The sequence below is a fragment of the Suncus etruscus genome, chromosome 9 (assembly GCF_024139225.1).
Source record: "Suncus etruscus isolate mSunEtr1 chromosome 9, mSunEtr1.pri.cur, whole genome shotgun sequence".
Taxonomy (NCBI): Eukaryota; Metazoa; Chordata; class Mammalia; order Eulipotyphla; family Soricidae; genus Suncus; species Suncus etruscus.
In genome coordinates, this window is record NC_064856.1 from 61,238,823 (window position 1) to 61,252,256 (window position 13,434).

General features: G+C 41.8%; 1 protein-coding gene across 1 annotated transcript in view; it reads right to left on the reverse strand.

The window, feature by feature from the left end:
- The window catches only part of GALNT18 (polypeptide N-acetylgalactosaminyltransferase 18), a 345,921-nt gene that overhangs the window by 159,321 nt on the left and 173,166 nt on the right, over positions 1–13,434 (reverse strand). The window contains exon 3 of the mRNA XM_049781017.1: positions 2,619–2,785. Coding sequence (XP_049636974.1) covers positions 2,619–2,785 — 167 coding nt within the window. The remainder of the gene's footprint in view (positions 1–2,618; positions 2,786–13,434) is intronic.

Sequence of the window (13,434 nt, forward strand, 5' to 3'; positions counted from 1 at the left end):
CATGATCACAATCCCCAGAGTCTGTCTGAGACTCTTCAGACCTATGTGCTCACAGAGGGGTATGTATGTGAGTTTGTGCAGTTTTGTTTCATGTGTAGCTTCATGTCACCCCATCACCATCACTGTCAAGATACTTACTTGTACTATCACCACAAGACATCAAAGAGGTCTGAGTTAAAAGTGCCTCATTATTGAAGAGCCACAGAGTGCAGCTCCTTCTACCCTCCTCTCCTGGGAATGCTCTCCCATCCTCTGTGGCACCTTGACTGCAAAACTAAATTCATGTCTTGGGGCTTCATTCAGGGTATAGTGGCCCAGCTGGAAAAGAAGCTGGAGCTTCTTTCACAGCATTCTGCAGACCTGTCTCTGCCCCAACTCACATCCTTGAAGTTTCATGACCTCATATTTTTGCTGCTTCAATAGCTCCTCATGCAGCTCCAGTTTTCAAATGCCCCTTGCCCCTAACCAATATCAGAACCACAGCTCATTATCTATTGCCCAGCTCTGACTACACCATTCTTCACACTAAAACGTTCTGTGGCTCTTTTTGTGGTTTCACCTTTGCAAAAGAAAAGATGAACTCTTTCAACTCCAATTATTAAGTACTCTATATATGACACACTTTTCTTTTCTTTTCTTTTCTTTTTTTCTCTCTATTTTTTTTTTTTTTTGGTTTTTGGACCACATCTGGTGATGCGCTTAGGGGTTACTCCTGGCTATGCACTCAGAAATCGCTCCTGGCTTGGGGGACCATATGGGACACTAGGGATCGAACTGAGGTCCATCCTAGATCAGCTGTGTGCAAGGCAAACGCCCTACTGCTGCACTATTGCTCCAGCCCATCTGACTAACTTTTCTTATCCATATTTCTAAATCTCACCATCATTGTTCTCCTTTTCTTCCCATATGGATCAAGACAACATGGCATTTAAGTCGTGCCATGAAAAAGAAATAGGAAGCTCTGAGGTTTCTTCTCCCTAGAGCTTCTTTCTCCCTGTTTTTCTTGTGCTTAGAATCAAAAACAGAATGAGCCTGTTGATTCTTCTTGCTCAGGGTAGGACCTCACCCTTGGAAAGAAAGTTCTTCCATTCCTTGCTTCCTTTCCACTTAAGTGGGAAAGGCCAGGAAACATGGGTGCTTCAGAGATGGGTCATGAGATCTGAGTGGAGTGGACTATCTTATGTGTCTGTTTCTTAGACCCAAGAAAAGCAAGGCCTGGTAACTGCTGGAGATAGAGGAAGCTTGGTTTTTACTTATCTCCTTTATTTTTTGGTTTTTGGGCCACACCTGGTGACGCTCAGAGGTTACTCCTGGCTATATGCTCAGAAATTGTTCCTGGCTTGGGGGACCAAAAGGGACTCAGGGGGATCAAATCGTGATCTGTCCTAGGTTAGCCGCGTGCAAGGCAAATGCCCTACCACTTGCACCATTGCTCTGGCTCCTCTGCTTGTCTCCCTGATGATGGAAAGTTAGCTTTAATGTTACTCCCTGACAGGGACAGGCTGCTGTCTTGATTCCTTTGCCTTCATATAAAACCCTGGGACAATGGAAGTGATGGATAAAAGTGATGGATAAAAGCACCATCCTTCAGAAAGCTTTCCAAACCTATTCTCACTTAACTCCTATACTTCCTATTCCAGGGTGATAAGAATGAAAAGAAAATTTCCATATGGAAATTAAATTATTCTAATTATCTGATATGTTTCAGCTTTAATTGATAATAAAATACAAATATCCCATCTGAACTTCTCATTACAGCAACTGATTCACTGGGAAATATACTTTGTAAAATCAGCAAAAGCTCAGAAGATAGCAAAGCTCTAAAAGAGATTCCATAATGCCATGACCTACTGATCTGTTTTCTTTAAGTAGTGTGTTGTTCAAAGCACATCTTATATGAAGGGTCCTTTGAAAGCACTAGTTTTCAAATCTGTTTCAAATCTGTTGTCTCTAAGTTTGCAGAATATTAGTGGGGAGTAATATGAGGGGTAGTCAGGGGCCATGGGATATGCACCACCAGGAAGAGGGAACGAAGATAGTGGGATATAGTTGTGAAATATCAACAGGAACTAACATACCACCTGGGACTTTCCTCAGATCAGGTGGAACAGGGAGAGAAACAAATAGGCTAGACTCTGAACAGCTCTATTGGTCCTTGGTTTATAAGCCTGCTACCATCCATACTGATACAAGCTCCACCACCATCAGCAACATGAAGACCTCCACCATCCCCACCAGCATTACTGAGATAACACACAAATAATCTAGGCTAAAACCAAGAAATGCCATTCAACAAGAGGATCTTCATAGTAAAGAACCACTGGAACTCTCACTGTTTAGGTAGGTGGTAAAGATACAGGTCGGGATGTTTATCTTAGACTGGGTAGCACTATTAGAGGAGATCATGGATGTTCACCTAAGAAGATCAGAAGACAAGAGCCCTGGAGGCCTGGATAGGCAGCAAACCTGAAGGACATTTCTGGAGTAGGGACCATCATGAATCTCACTTCAAGGGCATCATCCCACAGAACCTTAAGAAAGGGATACTGCAGGCAGATACTGAGCCTTCTACAATGTGCCAGCCCGATGAAGGCACAGCCTAGGATCATAGTACTCACCATTGCTGCTGTTGTCATCCACCAGGATAATCTCCTTGAGCAGGTGTGGAGGTGTGCGTTCCATGGCTGAGTGGATGGAGCGTAGTAGCACTGACAGGGCCTCATTGACAAAGATGAACACAATACTCATCTCTGGCAGGCTGTCGGGGAATGAGAGGTTGCGACACCTGTAAGTAAACAATTAGAACTGTCAGACACTCAGTGGGGTTCCTTTGGGGCTTCCCCACCCGATATCTTGGGTCCAACATTGCTGGCGTGGGCTGAAAAGACAAGATTTTTCTGAGGGTTTCTGTGGCATATGTAAAATCAGTCTCAAGCATGCAGCAGATTGGTTAGCAGTCCTTGATGTGATTTTGCCCCACTCCAAGACTGGGTTTGTCTGTGTGCAGGCCAACTGAAGAGTCACATACTGCACAATGCCTGGCACCCTGCTGGGGTTCATGGAGCACTCTCAAGAAAAATGACTGAACAGTTCTCATATTAATAGGATAGAAAATATAGCCAAAGGAAAGTTTTGGTTTTGCAAAGCCTGAGATATGGTCAATAAATTAAATGGCAATATAAAGATACTAAGGGTGTAGCTGGGAACAATGGGGAAGGAAACCTGGGATGGTGGTGGACTTGGTATAAGATAACTGCAAGTATAAAACAATAATATGGGTATTATTAAAGTAAATAAAATTGGAGGCTGGAATCACAGTGCAGTGGACAGTGTTTTATATAAAGTCATCCTGAGTTTGATCCCTAATACCAAATGTGGTCTCCAGGCTCTACTAGGAGTGATCTCTGAGTACAGTTAGGAATAAGCTTGAGCACAGCCAGTTTTGCCCCCCTCAAAAAAAGTCTAAACAAATTTTTTAAAGAAAGGGAAAATAAAATTAAGTAATGTCGATTTCAGAGCTGTCCATGGCACTATACATGTCCAGCGCTCTTCCCATGCACCATGATTTCTGTCCTGAAAAACTAAACTAAACTAAAATGAAGATGTAGTTTTTCCAAAATGGTGGCCAATGCTTGGAGGAGATACAGTTTCTAAGGAGAAAAATGCACCTCCTCCAAGAATATTCTGTGGACAAATACACTTTATCTTGCTCCATAAGAAACCTTGTCTGAGGTATGCTTTCTCCAGAATCCTCACAGAGGTGCAGTCTCACAGCCAGGCTGAATCTGGGGTTAGAGGCACAACAGAAAAAAAAAGAGGGCTAGTCCAATCTCATTGACAAATACAGAGATGAAACTCAGAGAAGTTGAGTCCCCACTGTGAATCAGCTGCCAAGACAGAATCCCAACTCTGGTCTCCCTATATCTGTGCCAAATTCCTTCTCAAATGATCAGTGGTCATGAAAGAGACTGCATCTAACTGCTCATTTTCTGTCCAGATCCTGCAAGCCACTCCCAGAAGAACAGGATGGAGCAACAGTACAGTTGCATTTACCTTGCATATGGCTAGCTTGGGTTTGATCTCTGGCATCCAACATAGTCCCCAGAGCAGCACAAGAAGTAAATCCAGAGTGCAGGGCCAGGAGTAACCCATAAGCACTGAAGGCCAGGTGTGGCCCAAAAATGAAAAAAAACAAAGAAGATTATACCACCTTGACAGCAGGCCCATTAGGGAGACCCGACTCAGGGAATGACTTGGTTTCTAAGAGTCTGACCATTTCTTGTGGGCATTACCTTGTGGGCAAAACCCATTGTAGATAACCTTCTCTGGTAGAAACTATTTTGTCTTTCCTGAAGATTCTGAACTTCCATCATCTTTAAGACAGTTGACTGGAAGAATAGAGCAACCATTCTAGGCCTTGTCTAGAAGACGAAGCTGCAAGGCAATCGGGGCTGGTGGATTTATCTAAAGTAGGAGGAGCAGCCAGGTTAGAACATGTAATGATGAGCATAATAGCACAGGGCTCAAGCATGTCAGTAATTAAAGTGCTGCAGGATAGGAATGGGCCTGTTCTCCATAATGAGGAATGCTGCAGGATAACTGGCACTGAGCAATTTGGAGAAATCACTGTGGGGCCTCAGCCTGCTTAAGACTAGGAGATTAATAAACTAAAATCACTGTCTCTATGGTTACCAGAAATTTACAGAAACTTCTTCCATTCTATTTCCAGCACTTTCTTTCCTTCTTAAGGAAGAAAGGTGGGGGAAGGGAAAGAATGGAGCCTTTTTTCAATTAGCTCCATGCTTAGAATTTGAATAAAACTATCAGACAAAGAAATTTGGGTAGGATTCCAGTCATTGATCTCTTTATGGAAGAAATAGTGAATTTTTTTCCCACTAGGACAGGTAACTGATGTTGGCATGGAGTGGATTGTGGAACATGGACAAAGAGCCTGCCTTCATGACACACACTTGATAAGAGAAGTGGCTAAACATGGGTGCAAATAAGGTGTCATTTCATCTCACAGTTGAAAAATGGAAGTCAAAGGGTTAGAGGACAATGTGCTGCCTGGAAACTACAGAAGAGGAAGGATTAGAGCTGAAATATTGATGGCATGGAGCTATACTTTGGACAAAGGTATTATGGGGCCCAGGGAACAGAGATGAGAGACAGAGAAGGTGTCAGCAGGAACCAGTTTACTTAACTACATGGAAGGGACCAAAGAGAAAAGATAGGGGATGAAAGGGCAATCTAATGGCAAAGACTGAAGTGACCCCTGAAGCTCAGTATAGTCTTTCCAAAATTATTTTGTTATTATGAACATAATCTTTATATCAGCAATTAAAAGTTTGTGATTAATGGTCCAATAATCCCTCTGGCTAATGCTCTTTTATGACTATCAAGAGCAGCGGGTCTTTTCTTAGGCATGGAAACTGATGGAAGGAAGAACACACAGGCTACTTGCTAACTGCATTTCTAAAATAATATTGCACATGATCTAACTTCCAGCACATAACCTTTGTTTTTCCTCAATAAAAGGAGGAAAAAGCATTCCTAATGAGGAAAATGCATCTACTCTTTACCACTCTGATCTCTTCAGGAAGGAAGACTGATCTGGTGTCTGTTTTAGTAACTAGAGCTTCAATGCCTCAACTGCCACATGTTTTTCCTTGTATTTTCCAGAGTTGGGGGATGTCTATCTTTTCCCACTCCTTCCCTTTTGCATTACAAACATAACAACTAGTATCTCCATTCCATGGGGACCAAGTTTATTTCCTCTCACTATCATCTATGTTCAAACTTGAGTTTGGAGCTGCCAGAGTGAGGGAGTCATCTCATGGTCCTTATCCAAGCAAATGGAAATCCTATGTGCACTTTAAAAGCTAAACAATAATCTCATTCCTTTCATATGAAAATCTCATGATCTAGGGCTGTTCTCTAAAAACCCTTTGGGACATAGCACCTAACATAGTTTGTCACCATATCATCATCACTACCATGATCATCATCATCACTATCACCACAACCAATATCCTCCTCCTCTTTCTCCTTCTCTTCTCTCTCTTTATGTGTGAGAGAGAGATAAAAAGATGAGAGAAGTCAACTCGATCTACTGCCATGAAGCTTCCTGAGGGCAGAGAGTTAAGAGTAGCAGCTATGATCTTGGGTTTGGTGAATTGAGTAGAGTTAACAAGAACACTTATAGATGGGAGGCTTACTGATTTCAGAATGGTCCTCCTTAGAAAGAATGGTCTTTTCTTTTCTTGTGAAGGAGAGCCAGGGCTTCACCTTCTGGAAGATCCTTTATTCCATTTATGGAATTTATCCAATTTTTCTCTATGTCTATGCACTACAGTTAGGTGATCCCCCAAGCCAAATACTTGATCTCTGACATTCTTTTATCTTAGGACCTTTTCAGGGCCCTTTCAGATGAGCTTTATCGATATTTTGCAATTACTCAGTTTGTGTCTGTGTTAATAGAGGAGTAGGGCAGCCAGGATAAGACAAAAGAGGTAGGTAGAAAAGTGTTTCAGGAAGGTATATTAGAGAGGCTAGTTATAGCTCTGTTCCTACATGCTATATGAACAAACAAAACACCCCACCTCTCTATTGTGGTCATAAGAGTAAGAAGAAATGATTACTTAGTTTCTTTCTATAAAACTCTGGATCCTCTGTTTCACATGTGGTAAAATGAGGACATCACATTTAAGAAAGTTTGCTAACTTTTCCTCCCTCACAAGAGACTCCTGTTCCCATAAAATGCTTCAAACAACGACCTTTCCTTAGCACCATTCTAACTAGAGGAGTAACCAACTCTTACTACATAACAGTTTCCTGAAGCATGGGGGTGGGCTGCAGCTGCATACCAAAGGCCCAGTGCTGGGCCTGGTCCAGCAATAGGCATTCAGTTGGCATCAGTTCAAAACTAGATACATCAACACAAACAGTCACTGTTGATATCTTCATCTTACCATCAAAGCAGAACTAGACTATTGAAGGGAGGGAGCAGAAAGAGGGAGGAAGAACAGCATGCAGGGCAGAATGCCCACAGACCTGCTGGTCCAACACCATCCTCACTGCCAGACATTGAGCTTGGACAAGCCTGCCTGCCTGAACAGCCCCAGGCCTTGAAAAGGAACACACACATGTCCAAAGCTGCTAGGCAAGGGCACATCTGCTCTAGTCCAGCTATTGGCTTTGCCTGTCAACTAGCAATAGCCTCTGCTGTTGAGTCCACTACAATGTTCCTTGTTGGAATTGCCCCCACATCACTGCCTTGAAGAGCTGCCCTCTGTAGGTTCCAATTTCTGATCCTGTACTTGGCCTCCCAGGGAAGACCCAGGGGATGTGACAGAGAAACAACACAAGGATAACTATTTAACTTCTGGGGAAGCCTAACTGTAGGACACAGTAGGAGAGGAGCAGTGGAGGGGGACTTACTCATTATTTAAAGAGGCACAATCTCCTGTGACATTAAACCGTGAATGTATGCCTTTCCCTTTTTTCTTGATCACTGTTGACTCATTTTCTACTGGAGATAAAACCAAGACATTTTAGAGAGGGGCAGAGAATGGCTGGATAATAAATTGGTATTGATGGTTGTGGTAAACTTGACTTTATTGATTTCTGCACAATAAGGTGATGTGGGATAAAACAAAAATGGGGAACCTCTCCACAGGGCTCTTTGAGAGCCTTTTGGGTGATTCAGGAGATAAGAGAATGTGAAGTTTTTCAGTGCTGCTGTCCTGGAGAGATGCATGGGCAGCAATAAACACATGAATCCAGCTAATACCTCAGGACACGGGTCCATACACGTTGCCCATTAGGGAAAAGTCGTCAGAACCGTGGCAATGGGAGGCTGCCTGAGTAGAGTAAAGGATAGAGTGGACTCTTCTAGAAGGAAAATGACATTGCAAAGTATGCACGGAAGTCTGTCAAAACACAGAGATCAGGATCCAACTGTAACAGGTTCTTGGTCTCATCCCTGGGCACAGCAGTGAGATGACAACATTTCTAGGGTATTCTGTTCCTATTTATCCCAGAAGCCCTCCCCTCTCGCATTACTAGGTCCTATAGTATTCATTCTCCAACCGAGGTTGTGATATGGTGTTGGATTACTGAGTCTCTCCCTACTCAGTATTTGATCTCCACCCTAAAGTGTAGCCTGGTTCTTGCTAATAAAAAGCCTGGGTTTCAGAAAGGCAGTGTATCCATTCTCTAGTTTTCTTCCACTAAGCTGCCTTTCTTCTTAGGAGCTTGCATGTTAAAATTCCTGGCTTGAGTGTTGAAATTCCTGAACTTGCTCTTATCCCCTTTCAGTGTGTGGATTATCTCCTGCATCAGCATTTGCCTCTATATCTGAGTTTCTCTAGATCCTGGTTTTGGAGTTTTCATTCACACTTCCCTGCAGCTGTGGTCACAGGAAGCCATTGTTAGTTTATGGACCGCATGTCAGAACATAAGCCCTGGGAAGAGCCTGATAATTCTTCCATTGGGAAGAAGAGTATGTTCCTTCCTCTCATGAGCAGGAAGAATCTGGTCTTTCCTTCTATCAGTAGCCGCCCTGGTCACCATCCTCCTAACTGTATCCTTAGAACATGTTCCATCTTCTCCAAGTCTCATTTAGGTGCACTTCTTAAAACCAGTGATTTTCAACTTCCAGGCCTGCACATGTCCTGACCACCTTAAAGGTGCTGATCTCTGAAGGACAAGTAGATCAAAGATCTAAAGGCTGCCCAGATAGGCTGAATCTGATTACTCTGACATGTTTCTGAATCTTTGTGTTTCATGGAGACCATGAAACACAGGTGCAACACCTTCAAGGTGCTGCTCAAAGAATGCATAGTAGTAGGGGTGCCAGTCTGGAAATTTTTCACCTGTCCTAGGAAAACATCATTGTCAGTTCATGGATTATCATTTTCCATCATCATCATCATTTCATGCATGTCCACATGCATGAGAAGGTTGAAAACAATGTTGAAGTCCTTTCCAGATTAGTAAGTACCAAGGCTTGTCAGCTTCCCATTTGCTGACAAATGCATCAAACTCAAGGAGAAGAGTAGTGCAGAGATTCTTCTTGAGTTGAGGGCAGCAAACTTTTTTATTCCCTGTACTGGGCTTCTAGTTTCCTAAGTTCTAGGATGTGAGAGGTAGCTTGGTAATTGCTGCCTTTGAAGCCCAGACTCTGCACTGATGTATGCACTGAATATTTGGAAATAATATTTAAAAGATTTTTTTGCTCATGCTTATTATTTACTTTGAAAAATCAGTTTATTCCTTATCTTTCTAAGAAATGCATACATACTTTTACTTTTCATCCTCCTCCATTATTCCTTTCTGCAACCCTGTATGTTAAATATATCATGGTCATTTAATGAACAAAAGAAACTGGGCAGAAAGGGTGGTTACCTCTCAGGGATTCACTCTGTGTTCCTTTCTCTCCAAAGCCTTTAGTCACAGCCCTGCTAAAAATACTCATTGCATCTCTCCTATTATGTACACTCCAGTTTCCGGTAAAGCCCTAGGGTGGCAAAATCCCAGAACTCTGGAAGGAGAGGCAATGTGAGATGTCACTTGGGCTGTCAATGGTGATGGAAGATTGACAGAAAAAGTCTATAGGTTGACAGAAGCAATGCCAGCAAAGAACTAAGAGTACTTGGTGCTAACCACCTTTTTTGCTCCCTTTGAGCTATCTGGTCCCCTCTGCAAAAACTTCCATGTTTTCTCCTTGTGTCCTCACTACCTTCCAAAGACTGATGGAACCAGAGACTTATTGCGAGCTCCAAATGGTGACAGGCAAGTGTATGGGTCACCTTATACAGGAGCTCTGTGTCTTGGAAGGTTTATAAAGAAGCTGCAACTCTGTCAAGATCCTTTGCATGGGCAGGTGGGAAGTAAGCTGCCCTTAGAAGTCAGGAAGCAGAAGAGAAGAAAAGGCAACAGAAAGGAAGGAAACATTATCAGCCAGTGAAGTGTGAGGGGTTGGTCTCCATGAAACACAAAGATTCAGAAACATGTCAGAGTAATCAGATTCAGCCTATCTGGGCAGTCTGTAGATTTTTGATCTACTTGTCCTTCAGAGATCAGACATGTGGTTTCTGCTTGTATGATTATATTATGTGATGGTGTGTGGATATCAGCTGATAAAGAATTCCAAGCATCTGTGGGGTCCTGGGTGAACTAGACCCTTCCCATGAGATCACTACAGCCAGAATCAATCAGGAAAGAGTTGAAGTCCTGGGTAGAGATTGAAGCTTTGGGTTGGAGTCACACAGCACCCCGGCTGTTCTGTTTTACCACTCATATGCTCCTGCAACAGATAACTGCATGGTTCTGTGGCAAATATCAATGTCTCTACTGCATCTAGAGTAGCATGAGGCTGTGGCCACAGCTACTCAACACACCAGTATTCTAAGACCCTCACCCAATGTCCACAGTGAAGAGCACTAAGACGGAGAGCACTGTGGATCTGGCTAAACAATTAAATGGTTTACTGTTTGACTAGTATGAGTCAACTACTAGAATGAGGGCCAGAGAAATAGTACAGCTGGTAAGGCATTTGTCTTTCACGTGGTTGACCCTAGTTCAGTCCCTGGCATTCCATATCATCACATATCACATCCTGAGCCAGAAATGATCCCTGAGCACAGAGCCAGGATTAAGCATTGGCGTTGCAGTGTGGCACCAAAAAATAAAAGCAGTAATAGTAGAATGACTTCGGTTTATGAAAGCTCATGTAAGCAGAAATTCCACCATGAACAGCAAAATGGGAAAATCTTTCCATAAAACACTTAACCTACTCCCAGCCTGACTATAAGAAAAAAACAAATTATGGAATCAGCCTAGGAACAAAGTGCGCAATGGGTTGACACTTCCTGGACCTGGAAAGACACCATATCGGGCTCAGAGGTGATGATGGCCATTAAGGGGAGATCCCAGGAAGACTAGCCTGATCAGAACCAACTATGGCATGAGAATAGCTGATAGGTAAACTACTAAGCAGATGCAATCATCAAAACATGCAGCCTCCATTCTAAGGCAGAGGTTGTATAAACTTCCCTTCTGGTGACTACCTATTCAGAGAAAGGGTCTGTATTCTCAAATGAGGACTATAAGTAGGGCAAGGGGAAAGGAATCATATCAAATGTAATCAGCCAACAGGAAGCAGGGGGATCATTTGTTCCTGAAACATTAGCTTGGAAATCCAGACAAGATGAGTTCCTTGGGGCTACATAGACAGCCACCTAGGAAACAATACTCTGGCTCTGATGAAAAAGCTGCCGAAGGGATAGAACGTCTTTATAGGGTGCATTTGTAGGTGAACAGGTCAGCAAGGAGAGCTAAAGAAGGCAAAGAAGCAAAGGGTTAGAACAGTGCTAATTCAGGTCTCCTCACCTGCGACCCTTCAGCCTGAAAAATTTTTATGCAACTCTGTTTATATAAGGATATAGAAAAGCATATAATAAAACATCTACTAAAAATAAATCACAAAGAAATTTGCCTTAAAGCAAATTCTTAACCATGTGTGGGATTAACTTCCCTTCCATAAATCAGAGACCTAGGTGAGAGTCACCAAATACTCAGCAGCTGCTATGTCTCAGGCAATGTTCTGAGAGCTCTCCCTGATTACAGTCCAACTCTTTTATGAGAGGGGCTGGAATAACTTGCTGAATCAACTATTTTTGGAACCCGACTGTCCTTACTTTGGAATCAGACTTTAGATATTATTCTATCATCTAAATAGCAACCTCATTTTCTTGTTATGTTGTCCAGTTTCTTTCCTGAGTTGTTTTCTAAATGTTTTGATATCCCTTAAAGTTCAATTCCAAAATACTTATTTGAGTGGTAAGAATAAATCATCACCTCCCTTATACATCTAGTAATATGGTTCAAGTTTATACTTCTTCAAGAGTAACCAATGATTCTATTGACTCACAATGAGTTTAAGATCCAGAAATATTTCTAAGAGTGCTTTAGTGAAGGAGTATTTCTCCCAATAGTGCTTGGAGATGTAGTATAAACACCAATATAGTTGTTTGTCTTTACCCCTTTGTCCAAAAACTGTTCTCATGAAGAACACAGTTCCTCACCTGGGTCATTTTCACAGAATCACCATCCCAAGCTAGAAAAGTCTCCCCAGGGAAACCTGCTGAAGTACTTTTCTAAAGACAAAGAAACAAGCAAAAATATTGCCTATACTCTGCACAGTCTATGGAAATTTAAGCAGGTTGTCTTTGTTTGAAAACAGTGTGTGTTACTGTTTCATTGTTGACAGAAAATGATATGTTCAATAATTTTATCAAAATGAATTTACATTGTGAGAGTAAATATTATTTTAGTTTCTTTTTATTGAAGCAAAATAGTTTTCTTTAAAGAAATTTAGTTATAAAAATGTGAGGGAGAACATTCACAGGCTTCTCTAGAGTGGAAAAAAGCAGAAAATGACTTTTGGGAGGTTATATACGGTTTTTCCACATAGTTTTGACCTGGAGTTGTCTGCAGATATTTAAGTCAAACTGGTGTCAGAGGAAAGCCCTGAACCTTTGGTGGTTCTTTCATATTCTTACCAAGACTTTTAAACTTCCCTTCATTTTTTCCTTTTTCTGAGAGTGTCTAACCTTTTCTGGTTTGTACCTCAGTTTTCCGATTCCAAAGACTTCAGTACTTGTATCTCAAAGTTATGTTTTCCTCTTGCTTTTGGGTTACTTCAGGGCTAAGCAATTTCTTCTTAGTTTTATTCTTCCCTAAAAATGTATTACCAGCTTCCCCCATATATTTTCCTGCAACATCCCCACCCTAGATATTTCACCCTCTTCCATCTTTAAGGTGTACATAATTACTAGAAGTAACTGATTTATGTTTATGTGTTTTAGGGTTACCACCCCTCATACACAACCAATTTTTTTTGCCGATATAAGTTTCTTTACATTAAAAACATTTCAGTCTCCTATTTAAAATGAAGGTAAGGAAAGTGTCTTTAAAGAGATTTGAGAATAATATGAAGTAAGAAAAGAGAAAATAAGTAATTTGCCCAGGACTTAGTACTGAGTTAATGAATGGTAGCTCTTGGAGTAAATACTGGTGAAAACTTCCACCAAACATAATTCTGCTAACTGTGCCATCCAAGGCCACACATACCTATCCTTTAAGTCATATACATTGCCCACTCTCTCTTCCCCTTTTAAGTATACTTGTCATTTGGGTTTTCCCGAATAATCCATAAAAATGCCTTCATTTTAAGTCCCCCTGTTAGGAATTTTCTTTCCATCTGCAACCTTCATTCTTCTTGACAATGTGGCATCACAGATTCACAAGGGAGCAGGATTAGGACATGGATACCCAGGGTAGAACCTTATTCTACTTCTCACATATACCCAAGAAGTCAGTCCTGCTAGCTCCAATGTCAGAGACCTCAACTGTGTATCAAGATTTATG